At 46.0% G+C, this 18,918-nt stretch overlaps 1 protein-coding gene across 4 annotated transcripts in view; it reads left to right on the plus strand.

The window, feature by feature from the left end:
- LOC135903957 (amiloride-sensitive sodium channel subunit delta-like) overlaps positions 1-18,918 on the plus strand; it is a 136,913-nt gene that overhangs the window by 73,862 nt on the left and 44,133 nt on the right. For all 4 annotated transcript variants that reach the window (XR_011507438.1, XR_011507439.1, XM_065434467.1 and 1 more), the window contains exons 4-8: positions 2,758-2,858; positions 2,980-3,140; positions 5,505-5,603; positions 16,707-16,821; positions 18,619-18,691. Coding sequence is in view for 2 of the 4 variants with exons in the window: in XM_065434467.1 (XP_065290539.1) it covers positions 2,758-2,858; positions 2,980-3,140; positions 5,505-5,603; positions 16,707-16,821; positions 18,619-18,691 (549 nt within the window). In the remaining 2 variants the exon portion in view is untranslated. The remainder of the gene's footprint in view (positions 1-2,757; positions 2,859-2,979; positions 3,141-5,504; positions 5,604-16,706; positions 16,822-18,618; positions 18,692-18,918) is intronic.

The following is an 18,918-nucleotide window of genomic DNA, read 5'->3' on the forward strand; positions in this document are numbered from 1 at the left end:
CTCTCTCGCACCGCTCTTACTTGCGCCTGCTCAGAAACGTCGAGCGCCGTGAAAAGCGCCACGCCCCGCTGTACCTACTAGCAATTGTAAAAACGCCACCGGGGCGGTGTTCGCGATTTTACCCCCCCCCCCCTTTTGCACGGGCAGTCCAGGTTCTATAGCTTCGGTGTTCTGAAGGCCCCGCCAATTAAAGCATACTAAATAATGACAGGTTGTTGCACTGGCAGCTCGATTTGTGAGCGGCACGAGAGAAGGAATATGCCTGCAGGCTGGAACGTCTTGCAAAGAAACTCGGAGAAGTGCTTACTGGTTGCCTTCACGCGCAAAGCAATGAGACCATGCGTCATTAGAATTAATGGGCACGCAATCAATAACGACAAGGCCTACCGCTTTCTGGGCGTAATAATAGATAGCGATCGACCTCTCCTGAAGCCCTCACATCTATTTAAAAAATAAACTCACCATGATCACCCTTGTCCTAAGATTTCTCGCGGAAAAGTCGTGGGGTGCATCTGTACAAGCGATGCTTCAACTCGACACCGCACTGTTCATAGGTATGCTACGCTATAGCTTACCTCTGCTTGGTAGGACCTGTAAAACGAGCATCCGTACCCTTGAGTCAGTACAATTGCTCAAGCACTGACCTTATGTCTAGGCCTTCCGAAGTGTACATCTTTTCCGGCGACTTTGGTCATCGCTCATGATCACCCAAGGACAACATACGTTCGCGTCGACGCTTTCAGGATACACATCAGACACTTTGCCCGGCTTCCATCACACCAGCTCACCTCCCATTCTGCGGCTATGCCATATTTTGCATTCAGCAATATTATTGCTGCTCATCATGCAACTATATAGTCTAACTTCACCCTGCAGCAAGGCCATCTTTACCGCTGTGGTGGCTGCAACCCCTCCAAGCCCTTCTTATTCCTGGTATCAAAAATAAAACCGTGTTGTCATCTTTAGCCTCGCAACAAACCATATACTATACCTGCTTGAGAAGCACAGTGGATGCCTGCACACCTGCACGGATGCTTCTGTTTTACCTGCAAGCTCATCGGGTGCAGTGGTCGCTCCCGCGAGATCCGTCGCCATGAAATGCCAGACATATCTCATTTGACGTCATCGATGGCTGCAGAACTCGTTGCCCTCCGTGCAGGTCTGGAGTTCATATTTCAAGAACTGTCACAGGTATGGTCCACCTTCTCTGAAGGCAGCTCTCCAGTGTCTTAGTTGACAGTTTTATCCCTAACCTAATGAACAATTAGTCGCTGACTTAAAACTACTTCATCACCATGCAATCGACAAAGGACACAGCACAGAATATATGTATTAGTGGATACCCGGCCGTTGCGGCATATATATGGTAGTGACCGTGCGAATGAAGCCGCCCCATAACGGTATCCATTGTATAGCAATCCCACTGTCGAGAACCGACTCATCTATAAGTCTTCGCTCGCTAACACGCGAGCTTACAATGGCACAAAGGAACACGGCGGAATTTACAAACCCTCGCCTCTATAATTCGGATCCGCATCGATCTACAGCTTCGTCTTCCGCCCAAGCCGAACAAACGCTTATGTGCCGCTTGTGACTTGACGTGGCCTGCACAACCGCGCTTATTCATTTCGCATTGGAATGACCGACAGTCATATCTACACACCGCAACAGTGGCCGCGAGGAGACGACAGAACCTTTTCGTTTTTCACAAGTGCCCTTCTCTGCACTGCACATTCGTCCAACTAATGGTAGCCCTGATCACGGTTCAAATGAAGACGAAGTGCTAGTTACACATGCTGGGAGTTGTCTCTTGCACGTGGTTTCGTTGCAAGAGCCACGTATCCATTTTCTACGCCATAATTAAAACACGCAATACTGTGCTTGTACACGTTGTTGGCAAAAATTTACTAAGCCCCTATTAGCTGGGTGGACTGCCCCGCAAAAAAGCTAGCTTTAAATTATGAATAAGTTCGATTGCGCATCTCCTTTGTGAGTGCCCTCGCTTCAGTGCGCCTTGAAAACAACTCTCAACCATTTTAGAAAGACTAGAAAAGCGCTCTTTGTCGGAAGCGAGAATCCTCGGACACTGGTAGAGACCGCCCTCAGTAGAGGAGTTGAACGCGTTGTTGCGCTTGTTGAGGACCAGTGGACCGAGTGACAGCTTTTGAGAAGTGTCGCGCGCTACATCGCACTGATGCAATATTTTTTTTCTCTGTCTTTTTTTTTGTTGTTGTTCGTGTGCCTACCACTTTTAGTTTTCTTTACCCCCCTTACCCTAGCACAGGGTATACTCAGCCGGTCTATGTATGCATTGGATAACCTCCCTGTCTTTGACTCTCTTCGATACTTTCCTCCTCCTGCAACGAATCGCTCCTCTGTACTGCTTGTACTTATGGTCATTTTACGTCCTGTCAACTGATCACTCCATGACTCACATATAACAAAGCCGAGTTAGCTAGTTGGGGCGTTGTTTCAGAAGGAAAAGTATATTCAGCACAAATGCACAACGTAAACAAGAAGGGTAGGCGTAGAAGTTGATGTTGAGCGCTTCTTGTCCCTTGTGCATTCGCGCTGCATGTATCAAGTATGCATTCAGGAATCACAGTTCCTACGGCTGTCTATTCTTGCTCCGCTGTCCGTACACGCTTGTTCGGCACGTGCCGCAGTGCCTACTTCATTTTTGTGAGTACGGGGGGATACACGCACCAGGATACACTGTCAACAGAGACATTATCTTGTCTTTTGCTGTCCACGCAGCATGAAGCGGACTTATTTCCGGCCCTTGACGCAGCAGTGCTATACAGTGGATGCTTGGAACGACTCGCATTTTCTGAAGTGCCCCTCGCCGTGGACATGGGGTACGTCAGCTTTATTCACCCATCACTTGCTCCACAATCAATCAATCAATCAATCAATCAATCAATCAATCAATCAATCAATCAATCAATCAATCAATCAATCAATCAATCAAACGAATAGAGCTGCGGCTGGGCGCCTCGTGGGACCCACGGCGTACCATGGTGTTTTTCGACACGGGATCTCTGGCCACCGTTGTGCACCAAGCGCGCACCTGCCCCGCTCACAAGCTGACCGCCGTGTCACTCCAGCCAGGGAAGCTCCTGACCGTCGTCGTGAGTCAGGTATTATGCTCGTACACCTCTCATCTGTCTGCATACTAGCACTTTCGTGAGCCACTAGCACAGCTGGGAGCAAGCCTATTCTGCTTGCGGCTTTAACAGTCCGGGTGCTTTCGTCTCGGCCAAACCAGTTACAATTACTTTTAATCTCGCTAGTGTCGCGCTATCGAATGCTTGTAAGCGCCTCCCGCGCCCATGTTTTCAGTTGTGAAGGCTGGAAAATACTGCTCCTTTAATTCATACATTGCCCGTGACGAAATGGTTCTTAAAAAAAAAAGATGAAGAAGAAAGAAAGGCGTCATATAGTTGCACGGATATTACTGACTCTTCTGTCTTATAATTCGACAGACACAGAAAATTAATGCAAACTTCATAATCGTTATTATCAATGAAAAGGCAGCCTGTAAACGTGATGATCCTTTGCACTAGAGACTAGATGGCATTTCGAACTACAAGATCACATGCACTGCAGTGCAGTATCAAAGCTGTGCATCAATATATAGTTAATAAAAATAATTTTTTAAAGTCTGCGGTCTCTCAGACTTGACGTACATATGAATCATGACGGCACTCTCATGCAATAACTGAAATGTAACCAGACTATACATTGTGCTGCCTGCTGAAGCAAAAAAAAAAAAAAATTAAGCGGGGGCGGGGAGGGGGGAGAGGGGATAAGGCAGGATAACGCCTAAATATTTAAATTAGGAAACAGACAGACTGACTGAGAGAAACTGAATTTACGAAAGAATGATAAACATACATAAACAGCAAATTTGGTGGTATTAGAATAATTTCGAATACACGATTGGCAATTTGGTGAGTTACCCAATAATTGATTCCGAAGAAATAGCATAGTAGCCTCCTTGTGTCACTGAGTTATTCGAAAACTGTCATGCAGGCGTTCCTGTGGCTAAAGCCCAATAAAGAGGCGCCGAAAGAGCGAATATTTAATTATTTACAGGAATACCTAATTATTTCTTCTGTGATTTGCAAATAGACGGCAAGTCAGTAAAAATGGTCAATGTTTTCAGGCTCCTGACTGGCATATGACATGAGGGGACGGCGCCAGACCGGGCCTGTATAGATAAATAATTTATGGTGGGATACTGTAGCGTAATCGTGTAAGGGAGAATTCCAATTTAAGTGTGAGACGCCATTGATGGTCTTATGGGAAAAGCGAATGGTTAAATTCCGGTGTTGGGATCTTCAGTTTTGAAGAATCTTGAAAGAGAAAATTTTCTAAACCTAGCCGCAGTGACATAAACCGAAGTCAGCATAAATGACACAACTGTATAACTGGTTCACCAAAGGATGTCCGCGCGAATGTGTCAGCCATTTTTTTTTAATTCTATCACGACGACCTGGTACCGATAGCAATCGCGCCATCGTAAGTTTGGATAGATTATTGGTATAAGTGCATTCAGTACAGTAGTGTCTAAAGATGAAGCAAGTGATGCGTGTACTGACGAAATATATTAAGTCACTATAACAGCTGTCAAATAATTTAAAGAAAGTTTTTGAAGATTTAATAATCGCCAATAGTTCAGCCTGAAATATGGGTATAAAATACGGAGCATGTAATGTACATGACCAGGATAATGACTCAGCTAATACACCCGCGCCCGCTTTGTCTTCACACATTGGTGCATTAGTCGCGCATATTACATTATTGATCTTGTAACATGCCGTTTTTACATATGTAGTGGGCAGAAGTTTGGCATTAGGTGGTAATATATAACCAAATTCAATAGTTATGTTAGGCAATGGTTTATCTGGGCAAATGATTTCCCGCACATTAACTTCTAATGGTTCTAACTCAGCTTGCATACACAAAACCTGAGGTTTAACAAAAGGGACCATGGGTCATTAAAAAAAGAGCATTTGTTTCACTAATAAATATAAACTGTGATCATCTTAATGAAGACCCGTAAATATCTAAATATGTTTTTACTGGGAGGATGCGGAATCTGCAGGCAAGAGTACTCAACAGTCGTGCTTCTTGATATGAAAAATTATTTGCCACAAATTTTGGTAATGCAATTCCGAAAAGCCTCCCGCTCTATAAGAATGAGGGAATTAATCTTGTATGCTGCCCACCAACGAATAGCACGCACCCGAATTCCAGTATTGGTCGAACGTACAAATCATAATGAGAGTGTCCCTGAGTAGCCCAGAGTGGTGTCTGCCGAGCTTGCTTACCATGTCAACAGTGTGCGCTGCCTTAGCTTTAACATGGTCAATGTGATTGCGCCAGCTCAGTTTTGTATCATAACACCCAGATATTTAATAGAGCCAACTAAAGTCGTTGCAAACTAAAGTCGTTAATATCTTTTTCTGACGCTTCCATGCCACCAATATCTTGAACAGCGGCGCGTCGAACGTCTTCCATCACCGTACAAGTCTCAATGTTCCGACTACATCGCCCGCGGCATCTACCCTGCTTTTGAAGGCTACCTGAACTACGATGTGAGTAGAGGATTCGAAACCTTCCCTAAGATTTCCATGCTTAGACATGGCTTAGACGCATAGATTTACAGCACAATGTAAGCATTCGCATATATAGAGCTCATAGCTATACCCCCCTGCAATTACTCTATTGGTTTTTATTTATCGATACTGTCAGCCTTTTTCGGGCTCTTACAAGTAGCGGGTCACAATTGGTGAGTGCTAGAACTTAATTATAACACTAAACAAAACATAGTTACCTATGTCTGCAGAAGTGATTAAGAAGCAGCAAATATAAGATAACACATAAAAGATACAATTAAATACAAGATTTATAATACAAGATTGTTATTACACAATACAACCTTTCTAATAATCCATAATAATACATGATGCAGATATATAATACAAGATTTAATAAGACTATCTTGCTACTGAACTTTTATATACACTCTGCGTTCACAATTTATTGATGGAGGAAAAAAAGGAAAACGTAAATGTGTAGCAACGCCAGATTAGTTATCTAGTAAGGTTGGTGAGGGCACCTTTATGTATTGTTTTTATCTATATCCAATCAATCAATCAATCAATCAATCAATCAATCAGTCAGTCAGTCAGTCAGTCAGTCAGTCAGTCAGTCAGTCAGTCAGTCAGTCAGTCAGTCAGTCAGTCAGTCAGTCAGTCAGTCAGTCAGTCCCTTACAGAAAGAACATTGTCGACCAGTCTTCCAATATCATTTGAAGAAGGCGACCTTAACTGAATAAAACCTAGCATGGGTAAACTATAGTATAAGCATTGCGCGCGGTTGTCAGTGTTCTTTTATTGGCGCTATCTCAAACTCCGTGACAAACCTTCAACGCGCTTCTTTGAGCATCTCTTTCCTTTTCGTGCAAAGCTTCGAACATACATCCCGGCCACGGCGGCCGCATTTCGATGGTGGCGAAATGCGAAAACACCCGTTTACTTAGATTTAGGTGCACGTTAAAGAACCCCAGGTGGTCGAAATTTCCGGAGTCCTCCTCTACGGCGTGCCTCGTAATCAGAAAGTGGTTTAGGCACGTAAAACCCACATAATATAATTTAATTTTTTTTCGAACATACTTAAATACAGATACACTAAAGGCACAACTATTTGAATATTATTTATTTATTTATTAGTTATTTAGTTTCCTGCATTGCCCCGTAGGACATTACAGCAGGGAGGTTACAGACTTGAATAAATATATGAACAAATTATTTCAATGCGTGGAAAAAAGCATCATTTTTAGTGATGTATACAATGCTCGATGGCAAAAAAAAATTAAATTATGGACTTTTACGTGACCAAACCACTTTCTGAGGCACGCCGTAGTGGGGGACTCCGGAAATTTGGACCACCTGGGTATCTTTAACGTGCACCTAAATATAAGTAAACGGGTGTTTTCGCATTTCGCCCCCATCGAAATGCGGCCTCAGTGGCCGGAATTCGAACCCGCGTCCTCGCACTTAGGAGCCCAACACCACAGCCACTAGGCGACCACGACAGGTCCCATTCCAGATTACTATATACATGTGATATGGATGTTAGTGAAAATGGTCCTACCCTTAATGCCGCACATTTGATGCGTTTGCGCGATGTCCGATATAGTAGACTGCAACCTGGCAGCAAGAACTTTCATGATAATTTTGTAGTCGACCTTGGTTAGTGTTATTGCCTTGTAGTCCTTTACAGTTCTTACTTAACATAAGTCCTTCCCCAACGGGATAAAAACGGTGTGCGCCCGCGAAAAGGATGGGGGTAGCGAACCCCTGGCAAAAGGTTCAGTGATTACTTCTTGGCGTATGATAGCAAAATTATGTTTAAATGCTTTATATAGTGCCACCATTAGCCCATACGGCCCTGGCGACTTTTCAGAATTTAGGTAATTAGTAGTGCTTTCTCTTTCACCTACGGTGATGTCTTGCGATAATGCTTCGCGTACTTCGCTATCCAGCGTGGGGAGGACGTCAAAAAATTTCATGTCAAAACCTGCATCTTTATCTGCTCCGTCGCTTGAACAGTCCCGAGTAATAATAAACGAAAGCACTTCTCATCACGGCATCATCTGTGCAGACATTGCCCTCATGCAAATTTCAGTGCTGAGCAGTATCGAAGATGCATGTATCTTAGATACTATCTTAGATTCTCTTTGGGTATCCCGTATCTGTATCATGATACATCTGGCAAGACGTGTATCAGCATCTGCATTGCCGATACGTGAAAGAATGTGTCGTGTGTCTTAAGGTACAAGATACTGGCTGTCGCATCATCACCGAGCGAAACTATAAACATTGGCTGAACTCAGCTTCTCGAGCTGATACTGCTGCCACTAAGCCACCTGAACAAAACTAAAGGCAGCGGCATTCTTTTATCTTTCCGCCAGAGCCCCCCTGCGAGGGCAGGCGATTGTCTGCGCGTAAACGTATATTGCGTAAATGGTAACACATTTAGGGACAAAGTAAAACGGTATTTGCGTCATCGTGCAGAGGCTTCTTATTGACGTTCTTGTTATTAGATGGCGACCCGCTAGCTGGTCGGCAAGCAGAGCAGCGACTCAAATCAATTACAAACACGACAAGCAAAAACCGCTGTACAGCGCAGCGTTTAAAGAGCTTTCATGTTAAGCAGCTAAAGCAACCCCAATAAATTGTTTCGGAATGAAAATATTATACTTTGAGCAAGAAAGACGAACGCTTTCCAAAGCAAACAAGGTTGGTCGGACTTGAGAAATTTCCTAGCAAACAGTTTTCGTGTATACGCGTTTTCTGCTACATTATATAGATCTATAATAAGAAATTTGCAAGTATGTCGATTTTTCTTAACATACAAATGGAAAGTATCGTATCGGATACAATAAAAGTGGTAGTATCTTGTATGCGTATCTCAAGTACTTGTTGCCCGAATATCTTGTACCGTATCATGATACAATTGGAAATGATCTTTGCCAAGCCCTGCGTGCAATATCTGCGTAACATTGCCTCGCACATACTTATTTTCTGCCGCGAACGCACACCGACTTGGGATCTCACCTCGTATAATTTTCCAAGTGCGAGCGCGTACCGAATCCCCTTCATATTTTTGAATGTCAATGGCCCCGATTTTCCCTTTTGTGTTATTAATTCTGCTGTTAGGGAACCCGGTGCTTGTGTTTCGTCCTCAAATATATTTTGGAGCAAACTTCTGAGCCGCGCTATTCCTCCCTGCGCCCCTCGTAGCGAATTTCGCCCGAGCGTTGAATTGCTGCCATTTTTATAAAAACCTTAAACGCCTCCCATTTTTCAGCCGAGCTGCGTGACACACCTTCAGCAACCAAACGGAGCTCGGTCTTTATATTCTGTACAAACTTTTCATCACATAGGAAGTCAACGTTGAGCTTCCAGAGTTTCCAATTGAAATTGTACGTTCTTACTTTGCTTTCGTCCCATATTGTACATATAACCAGGGCATGATCGCTAAATGAGACCATTTCAGCTATGTAATCTTCGCAGAGTGCTTCGAGATCAAGTGAGAGGTAGGCCCTATATATGCTCGCATGGCTGTTACCTTGGAAGTGCGCGTATAGTGCATTGAGAAGCCTCCATTAGTGAACTGCGCGGCATCTTTTAATAAATGCTTGCCGACACACTCCTTCAGAAACGCAATTGTTTTATTGTTACCGTTGCGTTTGGAACGATCTTCCGGCTGCAGGACACGATTGAAATATCCTAAAACTATACAATGGCTATTGGTATCGAAATATTTAGCTATTTCTTGGAAAAAAGCAGGCGTTCATTGCACTCAGTGGGTGCGTAAATACATACGACCCTGACATGCATGTTCCTCCGTCGAGTACAAAATCGGCCACCACAAAACGCCCGCGTGCACAACCAACAACAGTATCAACTACTACACTAATCGAATTTTGCAAAAATAAAATGCAACCTGCTGAAGTGCCTACCACGTCGCTAACACAAACGCTGTACCTTTCGCGGGAAGGGTTAATCATATTGTTGTCGGTCTTGCTCTCACATTCCACTTTCGTCTCCTGCACGGCTACAATGCCCAAGTCGTTTTCCAGCATCAACCGTTTCAGTTGGTTCTGGCTTTTCTTCCTGCCGCGGCCGCGCATGTTAAAGGGCCCCTCACTGGGTCCTGTTATGATTGGGGGTTCAATCCCATCGCTCGTGATCCGTTGTCAAGATTGGAGTCGGGCATGAATTAGAAGATAGCTGGCCCATGCCGTCGTCCAACTTATCCACGCTGAGGACGTTGATGAAGGGAAGGACAGCTTCTCATCGAGAACGAGGAATATTTGTTTATTTACAGTATTTATATCAGTCTAACATGACTGTTTGAGAAAGTACATCAGTCTAACATGACTGCTTGAGAGAGAGTGTCCTGGGCAGCCGCACAACAGCGGTTTTTAAACACTCGGTCATCCCCCGATACCCAGGTGTCGGAAACGGCCGTCCAAGCACCGTAGGCGAGTTGACCAGGCACCGTAGGGGAGACGACCCGGCACCGAAGGGGCATTTATTCCCCGAACTGCAGCGCGCCCGCCGGCCGCCCATTGTCTGGCGTCTTGGTCGGCGCGTGGGAAGGGGTCTCAGTAGACGTTCCCGCGACTCAATAACAATAGTTGGTCCGTCGAGCCCGTTTAGTTACAATGGCGACTTCGTCAAACTCGGCTCCAGCGACGGAGAGTCGAGGACGCACGTATTGTTGTTCACACACAGTCGACTTAGTCACGCCGTGGCTAGAGGTGTGCGGCGACGCTCCCGGAATGTTGCCGCCACAGTCGCAACTGGTTGGCAAAACTTGCACTGCAGCTGGCCGTTCTTAACACTCTGGCCATTTTGAGCTGTCAAGCGCAGTGCATACAATGATGTCTGCTAAGCATTACATCCGTATGCGCCGCAGAAAGAGCTTAAATTTCAAGCCGAACATCGCTTGCGCTTCTCGCGGGCGCCTCGATCCCAGCTGGAGAGTCGACATATATCGCGCAAGTGCGCCTACGTACATGACAGTGCAGTGACGTCGCTCATAATGACATGTGACAACATCAGTTATTTGTTTAATATGTTGTTTCAATAGGCGAATTAAAGTTTAGAGAAATAATAAAACATACAAACCGAATGGCCGCATGTTTCTGTTTTACTTCGTAACGTAGCAAGAGAGGTGTACTTCCGTTTCGTCTGCTTGTTCCCACGTCTTGAAGTCGCGTGCGCAGAGAACGAAACTATCTCATTTTCTACCGTGTTCCAGCGCCGCGATCATGCTCTTTCATCATCTCACGCCTGCCTCATTGCTCGTGATTGCGGCACTGATCAGATGTTCTTGTGCAGAGCGCGCAATATCGTCCGCTGTGCGAAACGAGACAAACGCAACAGCTCGCACACGAGACCGTCAAAGAAAGTGCGCCACTCAACAAAAACGCGAGAGAAAAAAAATCACCGACGATTACGACGCTCCCTGTAATGCGACATTTGAGCGCAGCTCTATATGTGTTGTCATTTCGCGATATATTGAGGCAAAAAAATTGAGAGAGACCTGTAGAAGAGTCGGCAATCGTCGAAAATCTGATCTGTGGGTTAAGCGCATCGGCTTTTAAACATGACTCATCGATGGTTCCAGTGTAATCACTGGTGTCGCGTAGCTTCCAGAAAGTACTGCACAATTCGCGTCGAGCATACAATCAGGGACGCTATAACGTAAAACTATTGCAAATTTTTCTATTCCAATTCTGAAATCAGCCCTCCGCTATTGGTCAAAAACATTTTTGGACCGCCCTCATTTCACCTGTCTGTCACGCGACGTCACGAAAACCGCGATAGCTCCCAATCTGATATAACGTCTACACACAGATTATGCATGATTTAACCGAACAAAAGAAAAATAGTTATTTCTGATTCGACGCCTCTTCGCCATTAGCCCTTGGCTATTGGTCAAAAGTTTTCGGGCTGCGCCCACTTCACCTACATCTCACGCGACGTCACAAAACCGCAAAAACTCACCGCGTCAAAGTGACGTGTACGCGATAAAGATACTTTAATAAGCCGAACAAAACTGAATTTTCTTCTGAATAGTCGCAGGCTGCCCCGTTCCGAAAAGAATAAATGATGGCTGCTGATGTTCGCTCCGGCACTGGCTACTCGCACCTGTCGGAGAGCACGGATTTATTTTCGTGTAATAAAACATTCTGCGCGGCCATGTAACGTTTTCGAGCACTTTCGGCACGTTTACGACCTCGTTCTGTCAACTTCTTCTTTGCTGAGGATCCGTTTTAGCGTCATTCTTAAGCTTCCGTTTCATGCCGCCGGGATTGTCGACGAGCCACCGCAAGCTAATTAAGGGGAAGCAGACCAATCGCAGACGCCGGCACCACCCTCTTCATCCGGTTATCGATTTTCAGTGCAGTGGCTCGGCCCTATCAAATCCCTCTCCACTTGAACGTGCTCCTCGCCTCTTGTGAGCCAATTAGACAAACAAGCCGCTCAGTGTAGGCGATGTTATTCGTTTTTCAAGCAAACAAAAGTGACATTGATTGGTCTGTTCAGACAACCCTGCGGGTGACCGGCCGATGCTTGTGTCGGCGGTTACGCAAATTTAACGTCAGGAGATTGGAATAAAAATATATTGGAATAGTTTTACGTTATATGGCCCCAGATTAAAAAAGAATCGCAAACAATGAGAATCGAAACAAGTGCGAAGGAGACCAAACCAAGCAAATCAAATAAGCGCGAGCGAGAGCTGACGCGAGCAGACGAGAGTATGAAACGAGTGGTCCAGCGGGGACCACTTACGAGTTCGTAACGAGTGGCTGGGCGGGTCCACATGACACCAGTTTGAAATCATGGGTTCGCGCCACTTCAGATATTTCTGTCTCGGCTATTAATGAGCCAATTTCAAAAATTATTGCTTTAGAACGCTCCCTAGAGGGCATCAATTTTAAGTGTATAACCAAAATATGCGGCCTGGTGAGGGCCCTTTAACGACGCCTCCTCGGCATCCATCACGTCGTTTGACACGTCAGCTGCGGCTGGAACCTTGCTGAGGTCTTCTTCATGATCCTCCTATTTTTTCTCTTCCTGTGTGGTGGCCGTGGGGACACCAGTAGCATCGCTGTCTGCCATTTTGGGACGCCTCACCTCTGTCGGCTTGGCGGGAGTACAGCGATGGTCACATTTCCCCCAAGCGATGATTTCATTATCTTCTCTGCCTCTTCTTCGTCCATAAGGTGGATGGTATCCGCGTCGTTCCTGCAACCTTCATCTCTTGCCTACATTGCGACACAATCAGCCCGCTCGTGCTCAAACGCGCGGCACTTGTTGCACTGCGGCATTCGATAGTCGCAACGCATGTGTCCCTTAAGCTTGCAGCAAAGACATGTTGGAGCTCGACCTGGTACAACCAGGAACGCAGCTCCATCACTAAACTTGAAAACACGCGCCAGCGATTCAAGGCTCACGCCTTCCCGAAGCACAAACCGCATGACACGGGCAGTTGATTCCACCAGCTCTAAGGCCGCAGCACCCCACTCTTCGGTGCGGATGTCAACAGCCTCGCCAAACTCACTCAAAGTCTTGCGTAGATTCTCGTTGGTCTCATAGCACGGAATCCCGTGAACCTTTGCGGTGATATCACGCCTCACGGGATCTATCACCGCGCAATAGTATCCTTTCACTTCCACACCTCCTGCTCGGACCATTCCTTGGCATGAGCGCTGCGGAGTTTCTCCAGTCAGACGTGGCCATTCTGATACGGGCCAATTCCACTTGTTTGAGCACAGCGAGCTTCTCCAGGCGCGCTCGAAAATAATGGATGCTGTACCGTCGGCGGCAACATCGCAGTGTAAAAACACACAGTTCTTCGTACCGTCGTTTGAAGGGAGCTGCGGCAGGATGAAGCGATACTCGGCGCTTTCCTACCCCGGCCGTCGCCGGCAGAAAAAGCACTTTGCACGGAGTCCCGCGTCCGCTCCCGATGAGAGCCGGTGAGAGAATGACGGCTCATGAGGGCCAATGAGTGCTAATGAGGGCTAAATACCTGCGCTTGCGGAAGGTGAATATATCTGAACCATATGAATGTGTTGTACCGGTGTTACAAATGTCAAACACTCAGGGTGTCTACCAACCGGGAAAACCGGGAAAACCGGGAATTCTCAGGGAATTTGAACAGTCTGGAAAAACTCAGGGAAAACTCAGGGAATTTGTGCTTCTGTCAGGGAAAATTAGCTGTAACTTTATTGAAAGGGAACGAAAGTCGTGTTAATGCTCGCTGCAGTAACAGAGGAATCGCAATGAATCGTCATTGACGCCGTGTCATCGGCACGATGTGTTGCCAGAGTAGTTAACGACCGATTTTCCAGACGCTTTTTCGGACATGCCCGATAATTTGCACAGCTTTGCGGCACCACCACGTACTCCTTATAGACAATGTATATTGCCCTGACTGCAGGTCTGAAATGGAATTAATCAAAGCCGCCACCGCCGCCATTTTGATTATCTCGCCGCCTCGAACTGGCACTATCGCACGCAGATCCGCCGGCAGCCGCAGCTACCACCACGGCAACGTTAGGCCAAGCTGCTTCTACGTTCGCTGTTAAGCTTCTTGCCGTGTGGTGCCGTGTTTTTCATTGAAAGAATTCGCCGCTGTCAGCAATGGCACCAACACCACGTTTGTAATCTTCGCCATTGGCTTCGAAGCTCTCAGAGCACACACAGCGCGTTTCGTAATGCCAGTCTCCGAAAGTTAGCTTGGCCTCATTACAGCAGTGTTATGCGGTGAAGCTTAACAAGCGTGGGAAGGGGCAATTGTCACGGGACACAGTATGTATTCCTTAAACATACGCGCGTGCACCCCCATCTCCTGTCAAGGCACGAGCACTGATATGCCTAATAAGTGTACTGGCAGGCCTTAAGAACTTTTGCGGACCTGCCTGTGCCAATTTTAGCCCTTATAGGCAGTTAGAGACATGCATTCATTTTTTTTTGGACTGCCCGATTTTTCAGATGTTTTTGCGGCCCCTAGGGAGTCCGAAATTTCGGACGTTGACTGTACAACTGACCAAGAGGATGCTTCAAATGATCCATAGGGTGAACGTGTGGCAGAAGGAGGATGAGAACAGGAAGGACCGACGTCCTGAGGAATTAACGGGAAATTAAGCGTGCCGCCACCTCTTTGAAGGAGCTTGAGCTCAAAAAACAAAGCGTTGGCTGATGCCGAGATGCAGGTGTCCCTCATTCAAACCAAAATAAGCTATTTAAAGCAGTGAAACCCTACACTGAGATGTTTTGTTGGGGCTGAGAGTATGTCATTGCCAGGACAGTTGAGATTGACTTCCCAGCTGCTGAGAGAGAATCTTAGTTGTGACAAAGTTCAGGCCTCATACCGATGAGCTTGCTATCAGTTGATAGAAATAGCTCATATTAAAAAAATATTTACTTATGTATGCATCTCCTTACATTTGTATTTGTAAATGTTCGACCCAATTTGCAATGGGTTTTATCATTTTTTCACTGTGCATTTTACTAACACCTTCCTTCTGTTTTCTTTTTAAATAAAATAGATATTAATCCTTACTATTCAAACTGGATTAAGTCATTTTTTTGTTTCAACATGCTTACTAGAGAGTGACAGTATCGGGCAACATGGTGTCAGCCTGTCTTGACATAAAACAAAGTTCTGGCTCATTCAGGGAATTTAGCAAAAGTGCTCAGGGAAAACCTGGAAAACTCAGGGAATTTGGAAATGTCAGCTTGGTAGACACCCTGAACACTCTTAAAAAAGTTTGCACCCTTTGGGGCTTATCTTGTCCCACAACGATCATCGTCATCTAACTTGCGCGCGCCTTTAACGCTGCGCGCCCGGTATTTTCAGGTCACGAACGGCATGTGCGTACTCAGCGTTACATATGTAGTATTCTCGACAGGAAAGTAGCGAGCGCAGAGCTTTCAATAAAGGAAACGCAAGCAAGGCAGATGACGATTATAATGTGTGACAATTAAGATAAGTCTCAAAAGGTTCAAACTTTTTTAAGAGTGAAGGAGAACAGTTTCTATGAAGGCTCTGTTGAAAAATTTTGTGATGGTGGAATAAAAGCCATCTGCAGGACCACATATAGAGACGAGTTGGAGAATTGTAGACATCAGGAAAATTTCGATTTTGAGAAAATTTTATACCAAGCACGCCACATCCCCGGTGTATTTTTTTAAACATTTATTATTTACATTTCGGTGGTCGCGGGATAAGCCTTCCGTTGGGGCGTTCCTTCACCGACCGAAATGCCAGCGATCTCTGAAAGCTCATTCGCTTCCCGTGGTGGTGGTGAAAAACTTTTATTGATGAGAAGGCCACAAGTAAAAACAAATTAAAAAATTAAAAAGCAGCGTTGTGGGCGGCTTTCAGGCTGCCGGTTGTGGCGCCCAGGCCATGCCTAGTCGCGACGTCCTCCGCCCATTTCACCAGCCGGAGTTGGATATCCGGCTCGTGGACAAAGCAGCCTCCCACTGCTGCGGATTGCTTAGGCGCCAAGAGGCAGGGGGCAATTGTGCCGCGCAGGAGAATAGGACGTGATCGTAATCGGCGCGGGAGCCGTCACATAAGCGGCAAGCCGGCGAGTGCGTCCCGGGGTGGAAGAGGGCAAGACGTGCGGGAGTAAGATAGGTATGGGCCTGAAGGTGGCGCCATAAGTGTTGGTGGGGTTGGGTCGCTTCCCGTCGCGCAACACGCACGGATAAGCAGTCAATGAATTGATAAGGATGATAAGGAGTGAAGAGGGGTTATATGGGTCTCATTACGGTTGATAAATGGTTTGACGCGGATGGATAAGGTGCTAAAGAGCGATAAGGGCTTATAATGATCGGATCAAGTTTCATAGCATTAATAATCACACCGGGCTGCGTGGAGATGAGCAAGTGGCACAATGCTTACGCATACGTAGGCTATACTCCCAGAGAAGTTTCTGCGTGAATTTTTGTTGATTTTCTCACTGCAAAGCTACTATTCGGACACCCCGTACTTGTTGCACTCGTACGTAATATGCCAATATAGCGCAGCTGTTCGATCAGACATTGATTGCATGGTTTCTTCCTGGCGCATGACGGACCCTGTGTTCTGGCGGGCAGTCATGTATGCAACACTGCAGCATGGAGCTGGAGCATGAGCGGTGCGGCTGCGTGCGGCCCCAGCACGAGTTTGCAGGCGCTGTGGGATGGACCAACTGCCACATTCAGGAGTCAGGTTCGTGCCATTGCCGACAAGAGACCGTTAACCGCAAAAGTTGGGTAACCGCTGAACGAAAGACGGGACCACTACAGAACTATAGCCGGCTGTCGACTACTTTTGCAACTTGAAATTCGCATACCTCATGGTTACCACTGTATACTTGTCATCCCGTCTCAGGTGCCTGGTGGCCAGCGAAACGTCAGTCAACCCTGTTGGTTCTTCGGCGACTTTGCCGACGATATGTGCGAATTCCTACAGTTGTAGGCATCGCATATCCAGTGCGTGCGCATCTGCCCTTCCGGTCAACGGTGACCGTTCGTTCAGAGGTTGGACAGGTGCGATTCGATCACAAGCTACACAGGAATCGGGCCCCTCGGTTCCCCTTCTTGTTTATTACAGGGTGTGTCAGGTACGTAGCTTGGAAGGGTATGAATGCGAGCTAGTTGGTACAAATTCACAAGTTAAAAACAGCTCAAAATAAACCCATAAAAAAGGAGGAGCAAGGGAGCGCTCGTCCTGTGTTCCTGCCTTGTCCGTGTTTATTTTGCACTGTTTTTAACCCAAGGTAACTTGTGCCAGGCTTTAAAGAAACAGGTTAGCGCTACACGAATGCAACCAACTCAATATTCTTGATTTCCTCTTCAGCAACTCAAAGTATGTTTTACTATGCGTGAGCTGAAGTCATAATTACCAATTATTATTTAGCCAGCATTTAATTTTTTGGTATAAACGCAAAAGCCACCAATGGAGACGTTGCAGAGCACAGTTCTAAAGGGTCAAGCATCTGGGCGCGCTCTGTCGCGATTGTGGCTGTCGGCCTGTTTTATCCATCATGCGTTTGTATTCGCCTAGCGAATATACAAGCTTACGAGAGAAATTACTGAGGTGCTACAAATATCGAAACGTAGTAACAAGTGTGTCAGCATTCCGGCTTTATTGTTATATCGAGGAAGGCATGCGAATTCCTTTCGTAGAGTAATTGACACGTGCTCCCTGGCGCTTTCTTAATTTATCTTTATTTTCAATTAACCGTGCTATCTCTTAGTTGTTCTTGTGTTTCCAGTATTCCGTCTGTCAAGCGCATTTACACCTGCTCCCAGAAAATAAATTTCTAGTGTTAGTTCGGCGCTACATGTTCTTTTTTTTTTTCTGTTGCCCTCGGACTACGGCGATACACAGTTAGAAGTGCTGCTTAAAAAAAAAAAAAAGAGAGAGAGAGAGAGAGAGAGAAAAGCTTCGCTCGACATATTCATTTCCAAACACCACACGATGTCGATCACCATGATCAGTGCTCATTATCGTGAGTTGCGGTGTCATAAAAAAAAAAAGAAGTTTTGTCACCGCAAAAGACAACAGGAAGTGCCCCATCGAGGAAGCACTTTTTGTCTTTCACTGATGGTGCTGAAATAATAAACGTTAACAAAGCAAGGCGCCCTTCCATGTCCAGCTATTTGTTGCACGATCACCTTTGTGTCTGCAACGCGGTTCTCACGAGAGTCAACGACGCTGCCGCCCGTTCCGAACTGCAGTCGAACACCCGTCTCTCACGATAAGAAATAAATGTATGCTGGGCGAGAATTAAGAGGTCTTTGTGTGCGGGACAGATTGGAGCATTTTTGTTTCGTAATTCAATACGTAGACAACGATAACCGTTTGCATGCAGCTCGGAGAGAACCTGCGTACACGGGACTGGAATTATTTCCGCGCGGGCGCTGATCTTGAAGTTTGAAGCAAGCGCTGAACCGTAATCATTTTGCCCGTGCGCACCGACAGAGACGGTTAATTTGTTTATCCTCTTCTTTCGCATTGCAGGCGCTTGTTTCCATGCACTGAACGCAAGTGGAGCGTACACGAGCTGCGAGAGTCGCTGCGGTCTGCCATGCGAGTAAGCGTTTCCTTTAGTGCCCCTGTTTACCATATACATACCACATATATTAAAGTGTTTCAGCAACAATGATGCCAGGCTTCTTTAAAAGGAAGCAATCGAGAAGCACTAAATGAGTTTAAGCTGATAAAATGTTCTTTTAAAACCATACGGTTGCTAATTTCGGGGTGGTATATTGACTATTAAAAGAAAAAAGTAAGCTCAAGGGTTTATTTTGTGAATGTGCC

This window comes from Dermacentor albipictus, chromosome 1, assembly GCF_038994185.2.
Source record: "Dermacentor albipictus isolate Rhodes 1998 colony chromosome 1, USDA_Dalb.pri_finalv2, whole genome shotgun sequence".
NCBI lineage: Eukaryota > Metazoa > Arthropoda > Arachnida > Ixodida > Ixodidae > Dermacentor > Dermacentor albipictus.